The sequence below is a fragment of the Erinaceus europaeus genome, chromosome 7, assembly GCF_950295315.1.
Source record: "Erinaceus europaeus chromosome 7, mEriEur2.1, whole genome shotgun sequence".
NCBI classification, from domain to species: domain Eukaryota; kingdom Metazoa; phylum Chordata; class Mammalia; order Eulipotyphla; family Erinaceidae; genus Erinaceus; species Erinaceus europaeus.
The window spans coordinates 98,714,904-98,740,323 of NC_080168.1; the positions used below are offsets into that span (position 1 = coordinate 98,714,904).

The 25,420-nt window shown below is 41.0% G+C and overlaps 1 protein-coding gene across 1 annotated transcript in view; it reads right to left on the reverse strand.

Moving 5' to 3' along the window:
• Positions 1 to 3,963: 3,963 nt before the first annotated feature.
• The window catches only part of HMGA2 (high mobility group AT-hook 2), a 163,269-nt gene continuing 141,812 nt past the window's right edge, over positions 3,964 to 25,420 (reverse strand). The window contains exon 5 of the mRNA XM_060194985.1: positions 3,964 to 6,956. Within this exon, the coding sequence (XP_060050968.1) occupies positions 6,909 to 6,956 (48 nt within the window). The 3' untranslated portion in view covers positions 3,964 to 6,908. The remainder of the gene's footprint in view (positions 6,957 to 25,420) is intronic.

Below are 25,420 nucleotides of genomic sequence, written 5' to 3' on the forward strand. Positions count from 1 at the left end.
CTGACTCTGGTACTTACTTACCCATTTGTACAATATATTTTTCAAAAAGTAACTTTCTTTCTTTCTTTCTTCCTAATTCTTTCCTTTTGAGGCCGAGTCCCTAGATCTGAAGAGTAATCTGGCTTCTTAATGATTCACTTATCTGAAGTCCCATTCACTAATCTTTAAAAAAAATTTATATTTATTTATTTTCCCTTTTGTTGCCCTTGTTTTTTTTAATTTTTGTTGTAATTATTATTGTTGGTGGTGGTGGTGAAGTCGTTGTTAGGACAGAGAGAAATGGAGAGATGAGGGGAAGACAGAGAGGGGGAGAGAAAGACAGACACCTGCAGATCTGCTTTAGCACTTGTGAAATGACCCCCCTGCTGGTGGGGAGGCAGGGGCTCAAACCGGGATCCTTACTCTGGTCCTTGTGCTTTGCACCATGTTCGCTTAACCTGCTGCGCTATCACCCAACTCCCTCATTCACTAATCTTTAGTCTGAGTTAACATTATCTACTGACTGAACTATTCACTTTTCTTTCTCTTCCTCCCCCTCCCTCCCTCCTCCTCCTCCTTCTTTTAAACCAGAGCAATGCTCAGCTTTCAGGCATGAAAGTGTGCTCCTGGAAGCCATGGTTTCCATTTTATTTGATAGGACAGGGAGAAATTGAGAGAGCAGGGGAGATAGACAGGAAGAGAGAAAGATACTTGCCTTGCTGCTTGTGAAACTACCCTCCTGCAAGTGGGGAGCAGGGCCTCAAACCTGGACCCCTGCTCAGGTTCTTGCTTTGTACTATGTGCACTTAACTGGTTGTACCACAACCCAGCCCCTCTACCACTGATTCTTTCTCCCCACACTATTCCTTCTCTCTCTGCCGTCCTTCCTGTCCCCCCCCCCCCGCATCCCCCACCCCCAATGGAGTTATTGCTGTAGTTCTGAGGCTGCACTATTCGTAGCAGTCTCATTTTAGGTAGAAGCTAAGAGACAGAGAGGAAAGCTCGCACCACAGTACTGTTCCACCATTCATGAAGCTTCCCTGTACAAGTGCTCCCAGATAGTGGCTGGGGTTTTGAGCCTGGGCTCTCATGCTGTTAAATGTGCAGTCTAATGGATGAGCTGGCTCCCAGCCCTGTTTGTAGTTTTGTTTTTTATTTATGTGCATTCTCTTCTAAACCCTTTAACATTCCTGAATTCTCTAAAGAGTTGAGTGCCCCATAGCCCTGCTGAAAAACATACCCTTCCTTATTCCTAGTAAGACATGTTACATTGGCTGAGACTCCTGTTAGCCCAGGATCCCTTTCTGTTGGTGACATTAGAGCACCCCCACCCCTTTTTTTTCCAGAGGGCTTGTAATTCGCCCTGGTTACTGGCAGAGAATTCAGGGTATCTTCAACTACTTTCAGAGTAATTTAATAAGGTCCTAGCTACTTAGGTGTTGGGTTCATCCCCCTTGGGAGTATTTGTTTCTTTGTGGGCAGGGATGATGTTCACTTACTCAGCACATGCAACAACAGGCTCATATTTGGATGCATGGGCTTATTCTCAGGAGTGGGCAGTGGGCACACAACTCTCTCTGGACTCAGGTTGAAACGTTAACTTCCTCTTTTTATTTTCAGCTTTATTTGATAGGATAAAGATAAATCGAGGAGGGGAGGTAAATAGAGAGAGTGAATGATAAGACACCTGCAGATTTAACTTCCCTGCTCGTGAAGTGCCCCCATTGCTGGTGGGGAGTGGAGGGACAAATCCGGGTCCCTGTGCATGGTAATGTATGTGCTTGATCTAGTGTGCCACTCCTCAGTGCCCACATAGTGAACTTTGCATATGTACCATTTAAGAGTGTAAAAGGAGGGAGTCAGGCAGTAGCGCAGTGGGTTAAGTGCAGGTGGTATGAAGCACAAGGACGGGCTTAGGCTTAAGGATCCCGATTTGAGCCCCTGGCTCCCCACCTGCAGGGGCATCCTTTCACAAGTGGTGAAGCAGGTCTGCAGGTGTCTATCTTTCTCTCCCCCTCTGTCTTCCCCTCGTCTCTCCATTTCTCGATGTCCTATCTAACAATGATAACAACAATAGTAACTACAACAATAAAACAAGGGCAACAAAAGGGAAAATAAATAAATATAAAAGAAGAGTGTGAAAGGGATATATATTTTTTAAAAAAAAACCAAGAACACCTGATTCAGAGATCATTTTTTGAGCAAATATGGTCAAATGTTGTATGTCCTTTTTAAAAAATAATAATTTATTTATTCCTTTTTGTTGCCCTTGTTGTTTTATTGTTGTAGTTATATTGGTGTTGTTGTTGATATTGTCGTTGTTGGATAGGACAGAGGGAATTAGAGAGAGGAGTGGAAGACAGAGAGGGGGAGAGAAAGATAGACAACTGCACACCTGCTTCACTACTTGTGAAATGACCCCCCCTGCAGGTGGGGAGCCAGGGGCTTGAACCGGGTTCCTTATGCCCATCCTTGTGCTTTGCACCACCTGCACTTAACCCGCTATGCTACCACCCAACTTGCCCCTTAAGGAGATAATTTAAAAAAAAATTTTAAAAATATTTATTTATTTATTCCCCCTTTTGTTGCCCTTGTTGTTTTATTGTTGTATTACTATTATTGTTGTTATTGATGCTGTCATTGTTGGAAAGGACAGAGAGAAATGTCCCATCTAGGAGGGGAAAACAGAGAGGGGGAGAGAAAGTTAGACACCTGCACCTGCTTCACCGCCTGTGAAGTGACTCCCCTGCAGGTGGGGAGCCAGGGCGGGGGTGGTTGAACTGGGATCATTATGCCTGTTCTTGCTTTTTGTGCCACCTGCACTTTGCCCGCTGCACTAACGCCCGACTCCCCAAGGAGATACTTTTTTTCCTTTTAAAAGATCTCCTCTATCAACAAGATAGTGGGAGAGAACAAGAGCATCACTCTGGTAGTTCAGATAACCAGATCAAATGCAGCTCATGCTTCCAAGTTAAACATCCTCCTCACTGCGCCACCTCCTGGGCCAGAGATAGCTGTTTGAAGAGCTTGCTGATTGAGTACACAAAGCAGGCACTTGGGAAATTTAAACTGCGAAAATAAAATGAATGAAAGAGTGGAATAATAAATTTAACAATGAATTTCCTGATAGGAGATAGAGATCTTTTAATATGGTCAAGTCCTTCCTAAGAAAAGAGCTTTAAAAGTGACGTGCTGGTGGCAGCACAAACCAGAGGATTTAACTCCTTGGAAATCCTGGATTTATTTGTAATCAGCAACTGAAGTGCAAGGAATTTATTGTTATTAATTTATTTATTTTCTACCAGGGCACTGCTCAGCTCTGATTTATGGCTTATGAATCTCTTTGCATAAGTATTATGCTATTTTCCCTTGCCCCAAAGTAAATATCTAACTTGGTGTAAAATGATTGGACAAGAGATGGCTCTGGTTTCATAGAAAAGATTCCTGGTTTTCAATCCTCTGCACTACCATAAGCCAGAGTTGAACAGTGCTCTGGTAAAACAAACAAACAAACAAACAAAAAAACCCTGCAAAAAAAAATTTTTTGTTTGTTTTATTGGATAGAGAGAAACTGATAGGTGAGGAGATACCAAAGGAGAGAGAAAGATAAGACACCTGCAGACCTGCTTCATCGCTTGTGAAGCGACCCCTGGGCAGGTACTGAACCGACACTCAAACCGGGATCCTTGTGCTTAGTACTATGTGCACTTAACCCAGTGCTCCACCACCCGACTCCAAATCTACACCTCTACGGTTATCTTTGTAGAATTAAATGTGCATATAAAAGGTAGATTCAAGGTAGTTGGTTTAGGATGTATGCACTCAGAAACCTAAAAATGTCCATGTTTGTGGTGGTGTGGGCACACAGTGTAGCAGGGAGTACCACCAAATGACTTGCCAATGTCTCTTCTTGACCAGTTTTGACCCAACTTTATTACTCATTTCGTGAAATTGTGACAAAGAGTAGGAATCAAAACACACGGGGACCACAGAGGCTGTTATGTTTATTGTGCAGAACAGACAGTGATAATCCACTAGAGAAGTATTTTCAACAAGCAAGCGATTCAAAGTACAATCATAGACAGCAACTCTACATGAAGAACAAAGATTAAAGGTAGAAGACACCCGAAGGAATGGGGAGAAAGTCAACTGCAGTTAAACGTCTTGATACTTTTCTTCCACAAACATAGTTAGCCTGCAGAAACGGTAGAAAAGTGTCCAGTCTTACATAGCTGAGACCAACAACAGCAAAGAACAGTCCTATAAAATTTATCTCCCACAAAAATAAACTATATATATAAAAATTTTACGATGTTCTTACTGTTCCATTGGCTACCAGCTTTTATTTATTTACTTATTTTTTCATTATGAAAAATGAGGTATACTGGGGCTTAAGAGGTAGCAGTGTGTTTTGATTGTACAACATAGAGTAACAAGAGTCACTTCATCAGCGATGGAAATTGCTCAGTGCTCTGAGCTTGACCAACATAAACAACAACTTGAGTTTTATGTGTCGGCTGATGAGGCTTTGAAAAGGCCCAACCAGATATATGGGATAGGACTTTCCTTTTTAATGAGCTGCTCTTTATTTCCTTATTTAATGCACAGTTAACAGTAATGTTGAATTTTAATTCTCTCCATAGCTCCTTTGGTGATTTCACAACAGTGAGCCAGTCTCCAAAAGGTATGTGGCCTTTGAAACTACCTCCCTGAAGTGAGTGGAAGAGAGATGGTTTAGGTTTCATTTGGCTTCAGAACTCAAAGCCATACTGATAGAAGCCATCATGACAAACTACCTCCTGGCCCAGTTGATCAGACCATGTTAAAAGTCAGCACACTCTACTAGGAGAGAGAGGAATAAAAAAAGTCCGCATGAGAAGCGTTTAAAAATAGATCTGGCTGAGACATATTACAAAAATCACATTTGTGAAAATAGTTGTCAAGCATTTTCAGATTTAACTAATCTTAGACGCACACACATATTATTTTGATTGCGTTATGCAAAAGCTGAGCTTGTGGCATCTCACCTACAAAGTTTCAAGTTTCCTTGAAGGTTGGCTTGTTTTTCATTTTTATTTTTATTTGCAAAAGTAAGCAAGAATGTGTTCCTTTCTAATACTTTTTTTTTTTTTTTTTTTTACAAAAATAGTTTTGACTAGGGGTAGCTGCAGTTTGAATTGCTTCAAACGCTGACAAAAATGAGAATGTTGGAAGGAACTAGTTCATTCCTTTTGAAGTCTGGAGGTAGGTCTTTGCAAGTCAATTAGTCCATTTCCTTAATTCATTTGAGGCACAGACTTGGAAAGCATTATTTACGCCTTACAGTCCAACATTTTGTGATGTGTAGTGTGACTGAGGAAAATTATCCTTAAGAACCCAGGAGCGACTTGGTTGAAAAAAAAAATTCAAGTTAATATAGAAATCTAGCAGAGAAACTGAAACAAGTATTTGTAAAATTTTAATTAAAAAAAAAAAACATAGAAAAATACATAGCCATGCTGAAACATAGTAAGGAGACTGCTTCTTTAACTGCAATTAAGTGTACAAAAAGAACCGCAGATGATTGAAATCACCTACCCAGTACGTTTTTCTCTTGCATTGCTTGTGTATAGCAGCATGTAATAAGTACTAAACTGTAAATTAATTGTAACATTCAGAGGTAGTATTGAGTAGTGGGGATATATTGCATCTCTGGCTAAAAAGTGCAGTTTGAATGAAGAGATGATGAACTGAAGCCCAAGATTTTACTTTGCCTCAGCTAACCATCCTATGTCAAAACGTGTTACTTGAAAGTAACACATAAGCCTAAGTTGAGGTAAGTGGTATTTAGGTCTTTCACGGAAACTGGTATATAATGACAAAAATAGAATTGAGAGAGAGAGAGAGAGAGAGAGAGAGAGAGAGAGAGAGAGAGGAAGAAAGGAGAGATACTGCCTTTCAAAAAAAAAAGTGTAATATAACTATAGCAAAAGAGATTTAGATCTCGCTCCTCCCACCTTACATTTGAGGTGAATTCACCATGCATTATTCTGCTGTACCTTTTCATTAAATTACAGTGAGGGTAACTTTACTGACTAGGTTCCTTAACAGCTTTGAGGCTGACAAGTGTGGTTTATTGCTAAGTGACATCTGGTTCTGTAGGAAGCAGATTTCCTGAAAACTAGTCCTATGAGTAAATTTATTACTCCCACTGATAGGTGTGAGCCCCATAAATACAGACTTGGCCACATTTTGTGCGAACTTCCCTTTTTTTGAAAAGTGAGCATAACCTTTTCTGGTTTGTGAACCCAATGAAAGGATACATCAGCATTTCGTCTCGTTTAGAAATAAGAGTTAAAAAAAAAATCAAGTAAGGGTCTACAAGATTATACGAAAAGGAGAGGAATAGTATCTAGTCCTATCTTTGGTGTTCTAAACAGAGGCTTCACTACAGCGAGCGGGCCGGGTGGTGTGAGGCGCACAGGGCGTTGGACACTGTCCTTTCCTAATATGAATGCCCAGAGTCACAGACGCTGACAGGTTTCTTGTTTGTATGCAGTGCAGTGATTGACTAAACCCGACTCGAGTTTCTCTGGCCCTACCCGCTCTTTCTTATCAGGATCAAATAAATGATTAGTAGGTTAAGAAAAAAAGGAAAACAGTAATTAAAAGTTGCATTGTTAAACTGTGTCCCCTGTGTTTACAGCAGTTTTTTTTTTTTTTTCTTCACTAAACCTGGGACTGTGAAGGGATTACAAAGGTGATTAATATAGTCCTTTTTAAGGTTATGTGACTTCTCCCCCATACCCATCCCTCCCCCCACCCTGCCCCACCCCACCCCAGAGGAAAGTGGAAAGACCATGGCAATAGAGAGTAAGTGGTCACTGCAGTGTCTTCTCCCTTCAAAAGATCCAACTGCTGCTGAGGTAGAAATTGAATGTTGGCGCCCTCTAATCCTCTTCTGCAGACTCTTGTGAGGATGTCTCTTCAGTTTCCTCCTGTAACACACAAAGAGCACAACCATTACACAGTGTGGGCTGGTCTCACAAACAATTCTGAGTGACCCATTTCTACTCTGTGTTATGCTGATTTCCATGGAGGATGTGGGTGATGGGTGAGCCCCTTGTTCCCAGGGCTTCTTAAGCTCTGAGGAATCAACATGCTGTTTTTGCCTAGAGCGGCCATTAGTCACTATTGTCTTAAGGCTTGGCATCATGCTGGCTGGCCAGAAAATTCAGTTGTTTGTAGTCCAGAAAGTTGGCAGATAAACATCAACTCACTCACTGATTCAACAACAACAAAAACCCACAAAAAACAAAAAAAAGAAATGGGGGTGGGTGGGAGAGGTGGTGTTGGTACACCTGGCACACATACCACAAGGCACAAGGGCCCAGGCCCACCTGCAGGGAGGAAGCTTCACAAGCACTGAAGAAGTCTCTATCTCTCTGTCTCTATCCTATATAAATAAAGACTTTTTTGGGGGGGAGTTGCGCGATAACGTAGTGGTTAAGCGCATGTGGCACAAAGCACAAGGACCAGCATAAGGATCCCAGATTGAGCCCCCGGCTCCCCACATGCAGGAGAGTCACTTCACAGGTGGTGAAGCAGCTCTGCAGGTGTCTATCTTTCTCTCCCCCCCTCTTTGTCTTCCCCTCCTCTCTCCATTTCTCTCTGTCCTATCCAACAACAATGACATCAATAACAACAATAATAACTACAACAACAATAAAAAACAACAAGGGCAACAAAAGGGAAAATAAATAAATAAAAATAAAAAACTACCTTTTTTTTTAATGGCTGCTTTCTTTTGATAGCATACCAGTCATCAGTTTTAGAATCCATCATACAAGAGAAATAAAATTCCAAGGCTCTTCCCTCAAGGTATAACTAAACCTGCTCTTCTTATTAGTTAACAGCATTTTAATCACTAAACTTTTTTTTTTTTTCCCATCTTCCTTGCCTACAGGGGTTTCATGCCAGCAGACTTCCACCACTCTTGGTGGACACCCCCATCCCCTGCCCCCAGGGAAGGTGAAAGGCAGAGAGGAGGAGAGACAGAGAAGAGGAGATACCAAAGCACTGCTCCACTGCTGATGAAATGAAGTATCCCCTCCGCTAGATGCTTCCATGTGGTGGCCTGGGAGCTAGACCGAGGGCCTCGAGCATGTGAATGTGTGTGCTCTAGCAGTGAGGCATCTGATCCATGGTGCTCACTAAATGTTTTTAGGGACTGTCTTCTATTACGCCCATGTTACTGAAGGGGCAATCAAGGCACGGAACGTAATGTCCCAAAGTTGCAGGGGGTGTGGGATTGGGTTTTGGACTGAGTCGGGAGGCCATCAGAATCTTCAGAAATGGCTGCAAAAGCTGGCTTCTGCGATCTTTTCCAAATTGATTTCCTCGTTCTTTTATTTAATAAAGTACATTTTAAGACAATGTGCACAGTTTGGTATGATTGCTCATCTCAATGCTAAAGCTACATCAACAAAACATGTAATCACGGGCTAGCCAGGCAGAGAAAATGTGGGTAACACTTTTTTCAGGACCTCTTTTCCAGATAAGTCTAATTCCTCCTTCTCTTTCCTTTTTTTTTTTTTTTCCTGGTTCTGTATGGCTCTGGGATTTACTGGAGTTTCTGCAAGTTGGTTTACACCTCGCAGTTCTTGTTCCTTTTGCTTACTTAACAAATATGCAGTACCTTTCAGGACATGGGTGGTAAAGTCAAGACAATAAACATTTCTGATAAAAACGTCACTAGTGAGAGAAGGATTTTTATCAAACGCTGCACATCGTCTGGTACGACAGCATGTGAAAAAAGATCTGGGAGGGAGGAGAGGTAAACATTTACTCCTGCAGCAAACTGAGCCCCTTTAAGAACATCCAGCTTATAACAGTCTTCATACTTTAATAGATTTGATTTTCCACATGGCTTTATTTTGTCTGGGTGGCTCACTGACACAATTTATACCTCTCTTCCTCTCCCAGGTCACTACAGTACACCATTCAGTAAAGAAAGCATGCCGCAAAGCTTGTCTGCATTATGTGACCAAACTTCCATTCATTAGTGTTTGAAACACTTCAGCTGTGAAGCAGCTCCTAAGTGCTACCATGTGTGACGCTTTTGCATAAGAGAAGCCAACAGGAGAAGGGGGAAAAAAAAAAAGGTCCACATCAACAGGCATGCTCTCTCCCTTTCTCTCATTTTATCCTGGGCTTTAATCACAGGCTTGTGCTAACTACAAACTCTACAAAAGGTTTCAAACCTTTTCTTCTCCCAAAGACTGAGAGAGCTGTAAATCCTGGGAATAAACACACATACAGATGAATAGGCTACAGCTTAAAAAATAGAACCACACAACACCAAGTCATGAGATTTCACACCAGTTTTGTTTAGTCTGCTTTGGGTTACATGGGGAATATGGAATGTATGAAAAATGACCACCCCTCTACTCCTAGCCCCTCTTCCTCCTCCCCAAATTGTGGGTTTCACATACTTAAGCAGCAGGTTTATACCTCTTGATAAGCAACAGGACATGACCCTGAAGTTTTCTATGTAGTCGTGGCCACAAAGGAGCATGCGGTGTGATCAAAGCCGTGGGCAGACGAGATAGATGATAGATAGATAGATAGATAGATAGATAGATAGATAGATAGATAGATAGAGATGGAGAGACAGGCCAAGGTTCAGCTGCTCTATGACCCTGCCCTTTCACGTAATATTTAAATTCCAGAAAGTCACTAAGCTGTTCAGCAGATAGTCTCTTCATCGTCCCCCAACGACTCACTTCTCATTAAGACAGGAGGTGCGGACATAAGCTAGTACTCTGAAACAGACCACAGCATGAAAGCAGGTGGGTGTATTTTTATTCCCTTTTCTCATGGTTAACAAATTTATGGAACTGAATCAAGCTGGAAAACCTCCTGAATGTAGCTGTAATTATTCTATTTCTAACGGCTCAGTTTGGCTATATTATCTGGAAACCAAAGTACTTCCAATTCCGGAAGGAAGTAGACTTTTCAGGCCATGAACTTACAAAGACCTTGCAGTCGATGGAATGTGATCGGCTTTTCAAAACATTCCCAGACACTTTGCTTGATCTGAGCTCTTGAAGCTCCCGATATGTATACATGGTTTACTCAAACCCCTTAGACACAACTCAGCTGGAAACGATGGCTCCTCCTAGTGTTTCCTTTGCTTAACCATTCTTAACACAACATGGAAGGTTGTTTACTTAGCATATCTTTTTGCTGACCTTGAAATTCTTTTTACTATAATTGGTAATAGGTACACAACTAGTATGTTAGAATGTGGAGTCTCACTCCATTAAGCTTTGGGAGGTGATGCAGTTCTCACACACTCAGATGGTGGTTTCTTTTTTTAAAACCCAGATGTCTGGACCTGAGTGTACTCTCTCCCCGGCCTAGCTCCAACTGGGCACCCTCTAAGGGACAGCATGGCTACTAAGCAAATGACTTTGGCAAGGCGTGTGGCACTTCTCACCTCTGCAAGTCTCTATTCTTGCCTTTCCAGTGGCTTGGCCTTTTGCTACATGTGTGGCTGCTGTGATGAGAATGTGTACGTAATTAAAAGAAGGAAAAGAGAGTTGGGCAGTAGCACAGCGGGTTAAGTGCACGTGGCGCAAAGTGCAAGGACTGGTGTAAAGATCCGGGTTCAAGCCCCCAGTTCCCCGTTCCCCACCTGCAGGGGAGTCGCTTCACAGGTGGTGAAGCAGGTCTGCAGATGTCTATCTTTCTCTTTCCCTTCTCTCTCCATTTCTCTGTCCTGTCTAACAATGACATCAATAAAAAAATAGTAATAACTACAAGGGAAACAAAAAGGAGAATAAATAAATATGAAAAATTAAAAATAAAAAAAAGAAGAAGAAGGAAAAGCCCTTCCTGTCAGGAATAAAGATGAAGTTAGAAAGTCACACTCAGTTGCTCTAGGTGTCATAGCTGGCTGGAATCCTCCTGGGGCCCTTCTACACTGCAAGAAGTGGGCAGAAGACAGTGAGACGGGACAGGCACATGGGTCTGATGTCCCCCAGGAAACCTTATTCCATGGAGTAGATAGATTAGCAAGGCACCCAAAGATTCAATCCTCTTCAGTAGTTTAGAAGACATACACTTATTGTATAGGCACCCACCTCCCTTGAGGGGCCAGTCAGCAAGGTGAGTAGCTGTCGTCTGGTCATGAAGACCAGCAGAACGAGCTTCAGGAATGGAGGATGAAAAGACTTTTCAAAGTGGAAGTGTGCAGCGATGTTGGGTAGTATGCCAGCTCCCCCTGGCTTCTGCTTAACCATATGACTATATAGGGATTGATTTGATCCCATTCAAAGCTTTGGTCTATTTACATAAATCACTTTTACATTTACATAAAGCACCACCCTCTCTCCAGGGCATTGGTGGTTTAGTGGTAGAATTCTCACCTGCTCCACCCCCTCTCCTTGTCACACCCTGATCCTCTCCTTGTCACACTCTGATTTTCACCAGTCACTTTTCTCTCCACCCTCTCTATGTCACATCCTGTTCACACCCTACTTGGGAAGTATATATAAAGACAACATTGTTCGTTTGAGTTTAAGTTTAGCTTAGCTTGGTATAGATTGTGCTGCGTCCTGCATGAATAAAGAGATACTGCCTACAGCTCAACCATGAGTCCCGGGTCATCTGTCTCCCGTCAATGAAGCTCAGCCCGACACAGCGACACTTATACGAGCACCAGCCCTTAGGTCTCCAAATACTGAACAGCTCCCAGACATTCATGTTCCTACTTTACCTAGACAATGGACTCTGCACCACACTGGGTGGGATGTGCCAGTGTTTCTAGCGGACAACTGATGAGAGTGAAAGGGGAGGGAGTTAAGCTGGGGAATTATGTTAATACTATGACATGGAAATTTGTCCTCTAAAATTTTCTTTTGTTCAGAAAAAAGAAAGAAAGAAAGGAAGGAAGGAACTTAATACATTCAACTCTTTCCTTGCTGTGGTTAAGCCTGCCAGCAACCACATTAAAATTTACAAATCAGGGGGCCAGGCGGTTGCGTGCCAGGTTAAGTGCACGTAGCTCAAAGTGCAAGGACCAGTGCAGGGATCCCAGTTTGAGCACCTGGCTCCCCACTTTCAGGGGGTGGGGAGGGGGGGGTCGCCTCACAAGCAGTGAAGCAGCTCTGCAGGTGTCTTTCTCTTCCCTTCTCTGTCTTTATCTCCCCTCTCAATTTCTCTCTGTCCTATCCAACAACAATCAACAGCAACAGCAATGGGAAAAAAAGATGGCCGTCAGGAGCAGTAGAGTCATGGTGCAGGCACTGAGCCCCAGTGACAACACTGGAGGCTAAACAAAAACAAACAAACAACAACAACAAAAACTAACCAAAAAACCTTGCTCTCAAAAATAAAAATTAGAAATCAAGTTTGCACATAGCTCTCTACCTTTCATTTGATTCAATTGATTATGTTGATAATGCATGGGGCATACAGTCCTGAGTACACTTTCACTAAGTGAAGGAGGAAGAATATGACCCGATACCCAACCTAACCCCCAAATGCTTGACAAGAATTTAAAAATATTCCACATGGGAGAGTGCACAAAGATCAGGGTTCGAGCCCTAGTCCCCACCTGTGGCATCAGGGGTGGGGTGGGGGAGACTTCACAAGTGTGAAACAGTGATGTTCTTTGTCTGTATATTCTCTTCCATTCTTAATTTCTCTCTGTCCTATAAAATAAATGAACATTAGAAAGAAGGAAAGAAAGAAGAGAAAGAGGTCTGTGTGCCTATTTTTGTTCCAGTAGCCGGCTGTTTTGATGATGGTGGCCTTATAATATTGTTAGAGATCTGGGAGTGTGATGCCTCTGTTTCTGTTTCTTTTCCTCAAGGTTATTTTGGCAATTCTAGGTGTTTTCTGGTTTCAGATAAATGATTGTAGTTTTTGTTCTATTCTCTTAAAGAAGCTATGTGGAACTTTGATAGGTATCATGTTAAATTTGTATATGGCTCTGGGGAGAATATTCATTTCGATGATATTAATTCTTCCAATCTATGAGCATAGGATGTCTTTCCATTTCTTAGTATCATTTTCTATTGCCTTGAATAGTGACTCATAATTTTCAGTATACAAGTCTTTCACTTCTTTGGTCAGATTCATTCCTAGGTATTTTATTGATTTAGATATCTACCCTCCTCACCTACTTCTCATTACACTTCTCTCACTCAGTCCAAAGCTAACCTTATCAAAGTAAGGACTGCAAAAGCTGAATAAGGGCAAGAGACTGGCATACTTTAATGATGACTCTTTAGTCACTATCAGGCCATCCCATCAGCTGGGACCCTAGTCGGGGAGTTCTGAGATTCCTAAACAGACATGATGGGCCTAGACCTGGAACAAATCCCTCTTTCCATTGTTACCAGTCATTCCTAGCAGTAACAACAAAATAGACTCCTTTGTGGGCCCCCATAGGACCTTGCTCTCAACTTGGATCAACAATGGTAGAGAATGTTCCATCCTCCGAAGGGAGGCTGGACAACATACTCTATGCTCCACCTGAGCAAGATGGGTCCTGATATTGGGGCAGCTTGGAACCTTCCTACTGATGACCACAGAATGTGAGCTCAGATCCACAGGGATGCAAAGGTTACATAGCCTCTTAAGCTGAATATGGTCCCCAGATCAGATCAAATTGATGAGGATTATAGTCAACAATATTTATACACCTTTCCCATATTTGGGAGCTACTCTCTTCCCTGATCCAGCTTTCTGGTCTTTTTTCCAGCCATGACATCATCTCCCCAGACAATAACTAGGATCCACCTGCATATCAGATTTCAGGCTGGGGGGTGGTGGCAGGGGGAAAGAAAGAATAGTATAGCTACAGGCTCTTTGGAATATAACTAAAATAGGCCTACTAGCTATCTACAAAACCGTCACTCCCCCCCCCCCCCCCCCCCGCAACTCTTCATTTGCACTATTCCACCCTTAGGTTCATGATTAGTCAACAATTTGTTTGGCTTTGTATGTTAACTCTCTTTTCAACCACCAGGTTCCAGATGCTAGCATGATGCCAAACAGACTTCCCTGGACAGACAACCCTACCAATATATCCTGGAGCTCCAATTCTCTAGAACCCTGCCCCACTAGGGAAAGAGAGAGACAGGCTGGGAGTATGGATCGACCTGTCAAAGCCCATGTTCAGTGGGGAAGCAATTACAGAAGCCAGACCTTCCATCTTCTGCATCCCACAATGTCTTTGGGTCTATACTCCCAGAGGGTTAAAGAATAGGAAAGCTATCAAGGGAGGGGATGGGATATGGAGTTCTGGTGGTGGGAATTGTCATATGGTTTTATCATATGGTTTAATCAATGTTTCCTTTTTAATAAATAAAATAAAATAAAATAAAAAAAGAAAAGGAGGCAGGAAAAAAAAGAGGGAGGAAGGAAGGAAGGTTGCTCTTAAATTTTCATCATGACCAGGTGCTGGTACCTAGTAGAGTTAGTAGTGCACATGATATTGTGCATGAGGACCCAGGTTTGAGTCTCAGATCCTGTCGGTGGGGATTAGCTTTGTAAGTGGTGGAGCAGTGTGGTAGGTGTTTCCCCTTCTTTCTGTGTCTATTGCTCACCCTCTGTCAAAAAGAAAACAAGAAAGGAAAGGTGGTAGGGGGAGGGAAGAAGGGACGGAAGAATAATTTAATCACAGATGTCACCATCCTGACATGGGTGAGGGTTGTGTGCTAGAGGAAAACTCAGTATTTGATACAATAGCTGAAGCTCGTGAGTTCCATGTTCCATTTTCAGATGCAGACTAAACAATAGGTCAATACTGGAAGGAAGGTCAATAAATTCGTAACCAGGTCATAGAAATACTACTCTAGCGGTCTGGGACACGGCATAGTAGATAAAGCACTGGACTCTCAAGCCTGAGGTCTTGAGTTCAGTCCCAGCAGCACATGTGCCAGAGTGATGTCTGGTTCTTCCCTTCTCTCCTCCTGTCTTTCTCATTAATAAATAAATAAAATCTTACAAAAAAAAAAAAAAGAAAGAAAGAAATACTATTCTAGCAAACTTCAGGAGTTAGGTCACCATGGTGCCTCTTTTTGTGTCTAAAAAGAACTCAGGGCAGAGAGAAAGTTCACTTTGGAGGGTGCCTGCAGGCTTGAGCCTGGTAAAGCCCCACCGCGTTGGGGGAAGCTTCAGTGCTGTAGTGTCCTTCCCTTTGTCCCTCTTTCTAGCTGAAAAAGTCAAGTCAGAAAAGTGAAACTTGGAACACACACACACACACACACACACACACACACACACTGAAGTCCACATCAGTTTTAATGAATCCTTATTTCCCCATCTTGACTGCAATGATTTATGCTACTCTTTTATTTTCAAATGCTACAGACTGAAAGTACATCTGAAAATTAAGCTATTTTGCCAGTAAACCTACAAGTTCCTGGTAGTCTAGAAAATAGTTATAGTTTAATGTTCCACTCCTGAAGGACTTCGAATGACCCATTTAAAAGTTTTTCATGTTCATGAATATCTTGAGCCAATCTCTTCAGAGCTGAAGTAATGGACTTTCCTCCTCAGTAGCAATGAACGAAGACCATACCTCTTCGCTTTTCCTATTTCTTGATATTTTAATTTTAAAAAGGACTGAGGCTATTTAACCTATTGGAAAGTGATTCTTTCCTCCAACAAAGAAATTTTTACATCAGATTAAGAAACATGTTAAAGGGAATAGAATGTATATATGTATAATATATTATATATATCACATAATTTGTTAAGTACAGAGGGTTTGGGTGGAAATGTTAGGACAGAAATATCTCCCCCTCCCCCCCCCCGAGAGATAGACAGATGCACCAAGCTTCTTTCAGTGGTGATGACCCAGCTCAAACCTGGGTTGCACAGATGGCAAAGCAACACACTTCCCAAGTGAGTTATTTCGCTAGCTAGGGGAACATATTTTTCAAAAGAAAACTTAGGAAGTTGGGGTATTTGTGTAATTTGTATCTGACTTTTCTACATTTTTTGCTTTATATACATGAAGATAGACAAGTGTCAGCACTACCTTACATGTGCTACCATCAGTGTAATAGTTTCTAAAAATGGTTCTGTTATAGGATGCTTAGTTATTAGATTCTAGGTGTGTTTATTGATGGCACTGACTAGGTGAGACCTTTGCTGCTTGTTTTTGTACAAAAATTTGGATGATGGTTATATGTTACCAGGGAACAGAATATTTCTGGATTTTAATAATTATTGAGCTAAATGTTGTTCATTATCCTGATAGGATTTTGGAATAAGATTTAAAATATCATAACTACAGTGGCTTATAATTATTTGCCAAATTCAGTAGATAGTCGAGTCTTCAGCACGCATTTCCTGAATGAAACAGAGTATCTCAGACAAAACAACATATTTTTCTTTGAATCTTTAAGATCATAAAAATAAAGGGCAAGTTTTAAAATAAATTATTATTATTTATTTGTATTAATTTGGGTCCATACATTTGGATAATAAAAGTTTTCATACTGAATAATTGTTTTTTTTTTTATCCGACTCACATGAAAATGCAGAAGAAAAGCATTCTGTAGCATGCTTAGGAAGAGCAAGAATGATTTTATTTTTAACCTAATCACAGACCTTACAATAGTTAGGAATAATCACATTTGAAACCTGTCAAGTTCAGAATCACCGTATTTCACACTGTAGTTCATTTTTGAAGTTGTGTATATAGTTCCAAATTGAATGATGCCTTTCCACTTGTCAGAAGCTTACATCGTCTCTGTCAGACATTCCTGGGAGTCGAGTGGTGCAGTGGGTGAAGAGCACGTGGCACAGAGTGCAAGGACTGGCATAAGGATCCGGGTTTGAGCCCCCAGCTCCCCACCTGCAGGGCCGTTGCTTCACAAGCGGTGAAGCAGGTCTGCAGGTGTCTATCTTTCTCTCTCCCTCTCTGTCTTCCCCTCCTCTCTCCATTTCTCTCTGTTCTATTCAACAACGAAGACATCAATAACCACAACAAGGACAACAAAAAGGAAAATAAATATTAAAAAAAAAAAAGACATTCCCTGACAAGAAATAGCTAACTTCACTGTGCCAGTATTTTTTCCTTAGAACTGTTAACACTAATTATTTCCTATGTGTTTAGTCAATAATCATTTCTGATATGTTTCCTTTGTCTTATCCTTAAGCTGCTTTATACTAAAAATTTCATATGGGCTTCTACTATGCTTTCTCCTGTGACCTTTGCAATGCCATAGGTCAAGGGTTAAGTCAAAAAACATTTCCTAATACAACAAAACAGTGCCACTTCGGGAGAGTTCTTGTATAATTCTTTGCTTTTTTGCCAGTTGGTAGCAAACGTTTGCTGGTCCACAAAGTGTTTTACCAGCTTGAAAGAGCATAAGTAAGGAAATAAATAAATCAGAACTCTTTATGACTTAAGTGGTATAAATCACTCTGTTCCCTGAGTGAGTACAAGAGTGAATATTTGAAAGTCTGATTTATTATGAACTATTTACTACACTGGCCAAGGTACCATGTAAAGGATGTGAGAATGCTCCCTCCTTTTTCTCTTTCTTTCTTTGTATGTCTAGACTAAAAGCTTCCAGTAAAAATGCCTTCTTTGAGCCCAAGATGCTGACTGCAATTCATCAACTTGCTTGTCCCAAAATGAAATCTCTCATTTTGCTCCAAACAATGTTTAGGTTGTCTGAAATATAAACATCTTTAAAACTTCCCTTGAAGTCTCTGTGAAAACATTGAACTTTTTACTTCTTTTTTTTAATGGAGGGGAATCCCATGATAACCAGGCTTTTCAGATTTTTTTCCGCCTTGGTATATACACACTGCCCACAGAAGATGTTACTTGTAGGTAAAATCCTTTATGTCAAAACAGAAAGCTTTGTTTCCAGTCTTTCAGAAACTGAAAACTTTCCAGTTCTCTCCCTGGGAAATTGAAAGGTAACATGTTTATGCCTGCCTTAGTTGCTAGAGGTGTTTCTTGTCAGAGCTGAACCACAATAAGAAATTGGGTTGAAAGAAAAGAGAACTATTAGGATTTTAAACATTCCCCCCCCCTCCCCGGACTTGTAAAATAGCTCACATAGAACATGCATCTGCATGCCATGTACACAACCCAGGTCAGAGCCCAGTTCACACTGCACTGGAAGAAACTTCAGTGCTGCAGTATCTTTCCCTCTCTGTCTCTTTCTATCTAAAAATAAAATTAAAAAGAAAGACAGGAAGGAAGGAAGGCTGGAAGGAAGAGAGGCAGGGTCGGGGTTGCTCTGTGGCTGACTTGGTAGAGTGGACACAAAGACCCAGTCCCTACATGTAGGGTGTAAGCTTCATGAGCAGCAAAACAGTGCTGTGGGTGTCTCTTCCTATCTCCCCTCTTCCCTTTCAACTTCTGTCTCTATCCAATAAGTAGATAAATAAATTTTTAAAAAGTGTCAACTTAGAGCAATGAAAAACAAATAAACAAATAATACCAAACACCTGTTTTCCCTTTGGGTAAGGCTCCGGAGAGGGAAAAAAAAACCCACATAATTGAGGAGTCACTTCTAACCTCTATTTAATGCTTTAAAAGAGGGAAATCAAGAACAGTATCTGCAAAACTGTTTTTAGAAGATCTGAGGAGACAGTTCTCCAGAGAAGACATTCAGATAGTCCACAAGCATTAAAAAAAAAAAAAATGTCTGGCATCACTTATGATTAGCAAAATGCAAATTGAAAACACAGTGAGATTCCATTTCACACCTGTGAAAATGGCCTGTATCAACAAAATAGGAAACAGGCATGGGTGAGGATGTGGAGAAAAATGAACCCTGATACGCTGTTGATGGAAATGTAAACTGTGGTAGCCCCTACGGAAAACAGTATGAAAGCAGTAAGCAAATAAAAAAAATGGAAATACCTTATGATCCCACAATACCTCTCTCAGGCATATCTCCAAAGGACATGAAAGTATTCATCTGAACTATGTTTATAGCTACACTGTTCATAATAGCCCAAACATGGAATCAACCTAAATGCCCATTGACAGCTGGCTGGATAAAGGAATTACAGGATATACAGTCAGTAGTATTTTACCTGGCAATTTAAAAAAGATGATGTGGTACCATTTAGGACAAAAATGGATGGAGGTGACTAAGTAAAATAACTATAGAGGTAAGGGACAGCTGCTGAAACTATGCTGACAATAGATGACTAAAACAAATGAACTTGTTAAAGAAAAAAGTAAGCAAACTATCTTAGACTTTGTGAGAACTGTGGTGGTTATGGGATAGGGGCATAGGACTTCAGTGCAGGGCGATGACTTATATACACGCACAGAGACAGACACACACGCTGGAGGTGAAACTATACTATACCCCTACAGTCTCATAATTTTGTGAGCCAATGTTAAAGAGCAATAAAAAGTACTTGAAAAAATCTTTCTAGAAATAGAAGATAGGGTAAGATTTATTTTCACCTAAACAATAGTGTGAAAAATAGGGATTTCTCTAACATTAATAATATAACCTGATGCTTTTCTTGTGGTGTATCTTACAAAAACAACAATGCCAAAACCTACCACTACTTCCCTACTAGAGTTGAGAAGATAATCCATATGACTGAGAATGCAACTACTTCAAACTGACTGAAAAAAAAAAAAAGGCAAAACTAAACAAACTAGGAAATCAGTTCATTTCAATTTACTGCTTATTTTATAACTTTAAGTGAAAATGAAATAGAGCTTCTGAGTAATTTTTGTTTTTACTGTTTTGGGAGATAAACACCCCAAAGAAAGCTCATGTGAACACTATAGATTTGGCCCTCTAACTTTTAAGACACCATTACCTCTCCCACTAGAGTTATGGGACACATGAGGTTTGTGCTGATGCTACCTGGTGTACTTCCTAAACACAACCCCCCTGCGGTAGGGCTTCCCTTAAATTTTTATTCCTCTCTAGACACACATATTTATATAAGCAAACCCAAGTGCAAATCGAGGTTCTGAGATTTATCATAACTCCAACACCCTCCCCACCCCCAGAACGAACTTTGTTGCTTTGTTTCCTAGTGTCAAGGAATGGCACTTCTGAAGCTTTGAAGAGGTGTCAGAATTTGAGGGAATTAGGCTACTACAATAGGTAGAGCCTTCACAATTCTTCTACATGCATGGGACAAACATAGAAGGAACGTGGCTCTGACTGTGTTAATGATTGGGTATAGCTTAAAAAAATTGGGTATAGCTTAAAAAAATTCTTTATTTTAGGGGCAAGTAATGAAAACGTGAGGTCAAGAGATAGTAGTTTTCAATTAATTAGAACTCTAAAATAATTTCAAGAATATCAGTCTCTGGGCACACACACACACACACACACACACACACACACACACACACACACACACACACACACACCCAAAAAAACCCACCTAGCATTCCAAAATAAGTCAGAACAGAATAATACTTGCTGGAATTTATATAACTATGAACCTCTCAAAATGTTTTTGGGAGTAAGGGAATGGGTGCTGTTACTACTCTATTTCATAAATAAATTGGACACAGAAAGATTCATTTGTTTGATGATGGGGACAGAAAACATAGTGTAGGTTTCCTTTCACACTGCTTTCATTTCTTTCCTTAGATGCACCATATTTAATTGTGCTAAAAATCTTCACCGCCTCAAAACAGGATCTGAATGTAACCCTTCAAAGTAATGTTGGTAAAGAAAGACTATGTGTCTGATTTAATCCAGCTGCCACATGCAAAAGCCATATGGGAGGGTATTTTGAAAGAAACACGTGGAAAAGGAAGAGCTTATTTGGGCTCTAGTGTAAAATTTACATTATCCTCTATGAACTTTTGTAGTCCCATGTTTACATAATTCATTGCTGTGTCCTTAAGACAGTGGAGATAAGGAATCTCCAATGAGCTCAAATTCTTTCTGAGTCTGAACTTCCCTTTCCAGGGCAAATATGGAGCAGGGCTTGTTGGGACAGCCAGATTGACCAGTGAGGAACAACCCAATTTGTCTCTGGCATCTTTGACATTCTTGATTCTTTTGGGGGAAATATATGATTTCACTAACGTCATTTCTTGGTTTATTAGTACCCAACTGGTAATTGGTTTTGGCCACACTAACTTCTATCTATGATTTTTTTTGTTTCTGCTTCTTTACTTTCGCATATGTCATTCATCTCAGGTCTAACACCTACCTCCGCACCCCCACCCTAATTTAAGTCTCCTTTTTCCTTTCTTCCTCCCTTCCTTCCTTTCTCTTTTTTTCTTTCAAATTTTTTGCATTTTGATCTACATAATTTTACTGAGTAACAATGAAACATGACTATAAATTATTGGATTAAGATTTTTCATTCTTATGAGGCGGTTCACCAATTTCTTATGAGAATGACTTTATTATCCTGCAATTTAGCAATATTATCTTCAGTTTGAGGATGTTAATTTTTTTTTTCCATTTTACTATTTTTTTCCTATATTGGGGGCTTAATGTTTTATAGTCAACAGTAAATATAATAGTTTGTAATGCATAACATTTCTTTCCTCTTTCTTTCTTCCTTTTTTTTTTTTTTTCCTCCAGGGTTATTCTGGAACTTGGTGCCAGCACTACGAATCCACTGCTCCTGTAGGTCATTTTTTCCATTTTATTGGATAGGACAGAGAGAAATTGAGAGAGATGGGGAAAACAGAGAAGGAGAAAGAAAGATAGACACCTACAGACCTGCTACACCGATTGTAAAGTGACCCCCCCCCCCCGCAGGTGGGGAGCTGGGGTCTCAAACTGGGAACCTTGTGCAGATCCTTGCACTTTATACTATGTGCGCTTAACCCAGTGTGCTACTGCCTGGCCCCCTTCATTTTTCTCTTCTGTAACTAAACAACATTTAAAGTCTTCTAGGATTTGCCCCCTTAAACAACACTTGGCATTCTATTCATTCACCTCTTATTCTCTATGTGCCTCAGATACACAGACATTCTGGGGTCATTTGCTCAACAAATGTTCAAACCTCTCATGTGTTGTTCACTATGTATTTTCATCCCTAGCTGCACATTATAAGCACTTCAGGAAGTTCATAAAAAACTGATACTTGGCTCTCCAGATCATATAAACAGAACCACTAAAGGGTTGGGTCAGTGCTACGTAGGTATATGTTTAAGAATCTGCTCTCCTTGCCTACTAGGGAAACAGAAAGACAGGCTGGGAGTATGGATCGACCTGTCAACACCCATGTTCAGCAGGAAGCAATTACAGAAGCCAGATCTTCCACCTTCTGTACCCCATAATGACCTTGGGTCCAAACTCCCAAAGGGTTAAAGAACAGGAAAGCTATCAGGGGAGGGGATGGGATACAGAGTTCTGGTGGTAGGAACTGTGTGAAGTTGTACCCCTCTTATTGGGTTAGTCAATATTTACTTTTTACAAATAAAAAATTTAAAAAAAGAATCTGCTCTGCATATGTTCACATATATCCATAAATTAGGGCAAAATATATACCTGAAAGCAAAAATACACAATAGTCTGCAGTGAGTCAGTATAAAGTTCCTAATGAAATAGTGTCTACTTAGACTCAGATACCCTCCTCACTCAACTGTAATACTTCCTATTACAGTTCTCTGACTCACTCCAAAGCTAACCTCATCAAAGCAAGGACTGCAAAAGCTGAATAAGGGCAACAGAATGGCATACATTAATGATGACTCTAGTCATTATCAGGCCACCCCATCAGCTGGGACCCTAGTCGGGGAGTCCTACAGACATGATGGGCCTAGACCTCAACATTCTCTACCATTGTTACCCATCATTTCTATCATGAACAATATAATAGACCCCCTTGTGGACCTCCATAGGACCTTGCCCTCAATTTGGATCAACAGTGGTAGAGAATGTTCCATCCTCCGAAGGGAGGCTGGACAACATACTCTTATGCTATACCTGAGGAAGATGGGTCCTGATATTGGGGCAGCTTGGAATGTTCCTACTCATGACCACAGAATGTGAGCTCAGATCTACAGGGATGCAGAGGCTACATAGCCTCTTAAGCTGAATATGGGCCCCAGATCAGATCAAATTGATGAGGTTTATAGTCAACAATATTTATACCCCTTTCCCATATTAGGGAGCTACTCTCTTCCCTGATCCAGCTTTCTGGTCTTTTTTCCAGCCATGACATCATCTCCCCAGACAATAACTAGGATCCACCTGCACATCAGATTTCAGGCTCAGGCAAAACAACAACAACAACAACAAAAACAATGCTTAGTCTAGCCACAGGCCCTTTGGAATATAACTAAAATATGCCTACTAGCTATCTACAAAACAGAGGACTCCCCCTCCCCCAACTCTTCATCTGCACTATTCCAGACTTTAGGTCCATAATTGGTCAACAATTTGTTTGGCTTTGTATGTTAACTCTCTTTTCAACCACCAGGTTTCAGATGCTAGCATGATGCCAACTAGACTTCCCTGGACAGACAACCCCACCAATATGTCCTGAAGCTCTGATTCTCCAGAACTCCATTCCACTATGGAAAGAGAAAGACAGGCTGGGAGTATGGATTGAACTGTCAAAGCCCATGTTCAGCGGGGAAGCAATTACAGAAGCCAGACCTTCCATCTTCTGCATCCCACAGTGACTCTGGGTCCATACTCCCAGAGGGTTAAAGAATAGGAAAGCTATCAGGGGAGGGGATGGGATACAGAGTTCTGGTGGTGGGAATTGTGTGGAATAATTATACCCCTCTTATCCTATGGTTTAATCAATGTTTCCTTTTTATTAAAAAAAAAATCTGCTCTGACAGTTCCATATGAATAATACAACTGTTTTCTGTGCTAATGCCCATTAGTGTCAATTCATCCCTTTCAGGACAAATACAAAAACAACCTGGGTTGCAGAGTCATCATGTGGGACAGCAAATGTATGAGTCATCTTGGACTCACAGTGGAATATCTAAGTAAGAAAGAATTTTATTGTATTAAAAAATGGGGGGCTGGGTGGTGGCGCACCTGATTGAGAGCACACGTTACAATGTGCAAGGACCTAGGTTTGCGCCCCCACCCCCACCTGCAGGAGGAAAGCTTTGCAAGTGGTGAAGCAGTGTTGCAGATATCTTTCTGTCTCTCTCCCTCTCTCTTTCTGGATGTCTCTATCCAATAATAAATACAGATAATACAAAATAAAGGGGGAAAAAGAGAATCTGCTCAGAAAAGAAAACACACTGATTTGTAGTATTTAGCAACTTTCGTGTTGTAAATACTCCCACAGTGGATTTCAACCTACATATGTGACATTTCTTTCTAATTTAGTTTTCTTTACATTTGGCAGTAAAGACAGAAATTGAGAGGGGAGGGGTAAGATAGAGATGAAACCTGTAGCACTGCTTCACCACTTGTGAAGTCTGCCCCCTACAGGTGGGTACAGGGACTTGAACCTGCATCCCTACTCCTGGTATTATGTAGGGAACAAAGTGCACCAGCACCAGCCTCCACCTATTGGACATTTCTGAATGCATGATTCGGAAGATCCCAGGCCCAGGTAATGGCACACCTGGTTAAACTCACACACTACAGTCCTCAAGCCTCTGGTCCCCACCGGCAGTGAAGCACTGCTGCAAGTGTCTCTCTGCCTCTCTCCCTCGCCCCTCTCAATTTCCCTCTGCCTCTATCCAGTAATAAATGAAATACAATTAAAATAAGATAAAAGTTAATAAAAAGAAGATCTCCACGGTTGCCTCATAAAAGCTGACTCTAGCACACACCACTGGGTAGGATTCAGGCATACATGGATGTGGTGTATACATCTATATACCTTTACATGGTTGTACAGAAAAAAGGGACTCTGCTACATTATTGGTGGGAGTGCAAAAACAAACAAACACACACCCTGGGTAACCCACAACATTGTTTCTGGAGGTCCTCCACGATGCACCTAGCTTTCTCCAGCATCTCTTTAAACCAGCAAAGGAGAACAACAGGACCTTTGAGTACTGTAATAACAACCGGTCTACTTGGCAATTAAAATTGATTTTTTCTTCAGCTTTCTTTTCCTCAAGATATAGTTTCTTTACAAATATGATTTGTATGTTTCTGTGTACAGACTATAGTTAGGGCAAGCAGCAACAGAAGCAAAGCTGGTGTGAACTTTTGATGTGATAAAGACTTCAGAGGCTGATTCAGTCACTGAAGCAAGACTGGAGAGTCCATCAGTCAGCAAAACCAAGTTTAACTCAGTTTCCCAGTCATGAATCATGATCTATTTTACAGCTAATGAGGTCCACATCAAGTCAGTGGACCATGAAGAGTCAGGTAGAAAGACAAAACTTGCCGTTGATGAATTGGCAAAACACACTAGATTAAATATGTTTTGTATGAGGTACTTAAATAAAGGTCTTATTTATTCGTAGTAAACTTGGAATTTGTTTTCTTGTTTCTTTTTATCAGTGTGCTGCTTAGCTCTGGCTTTT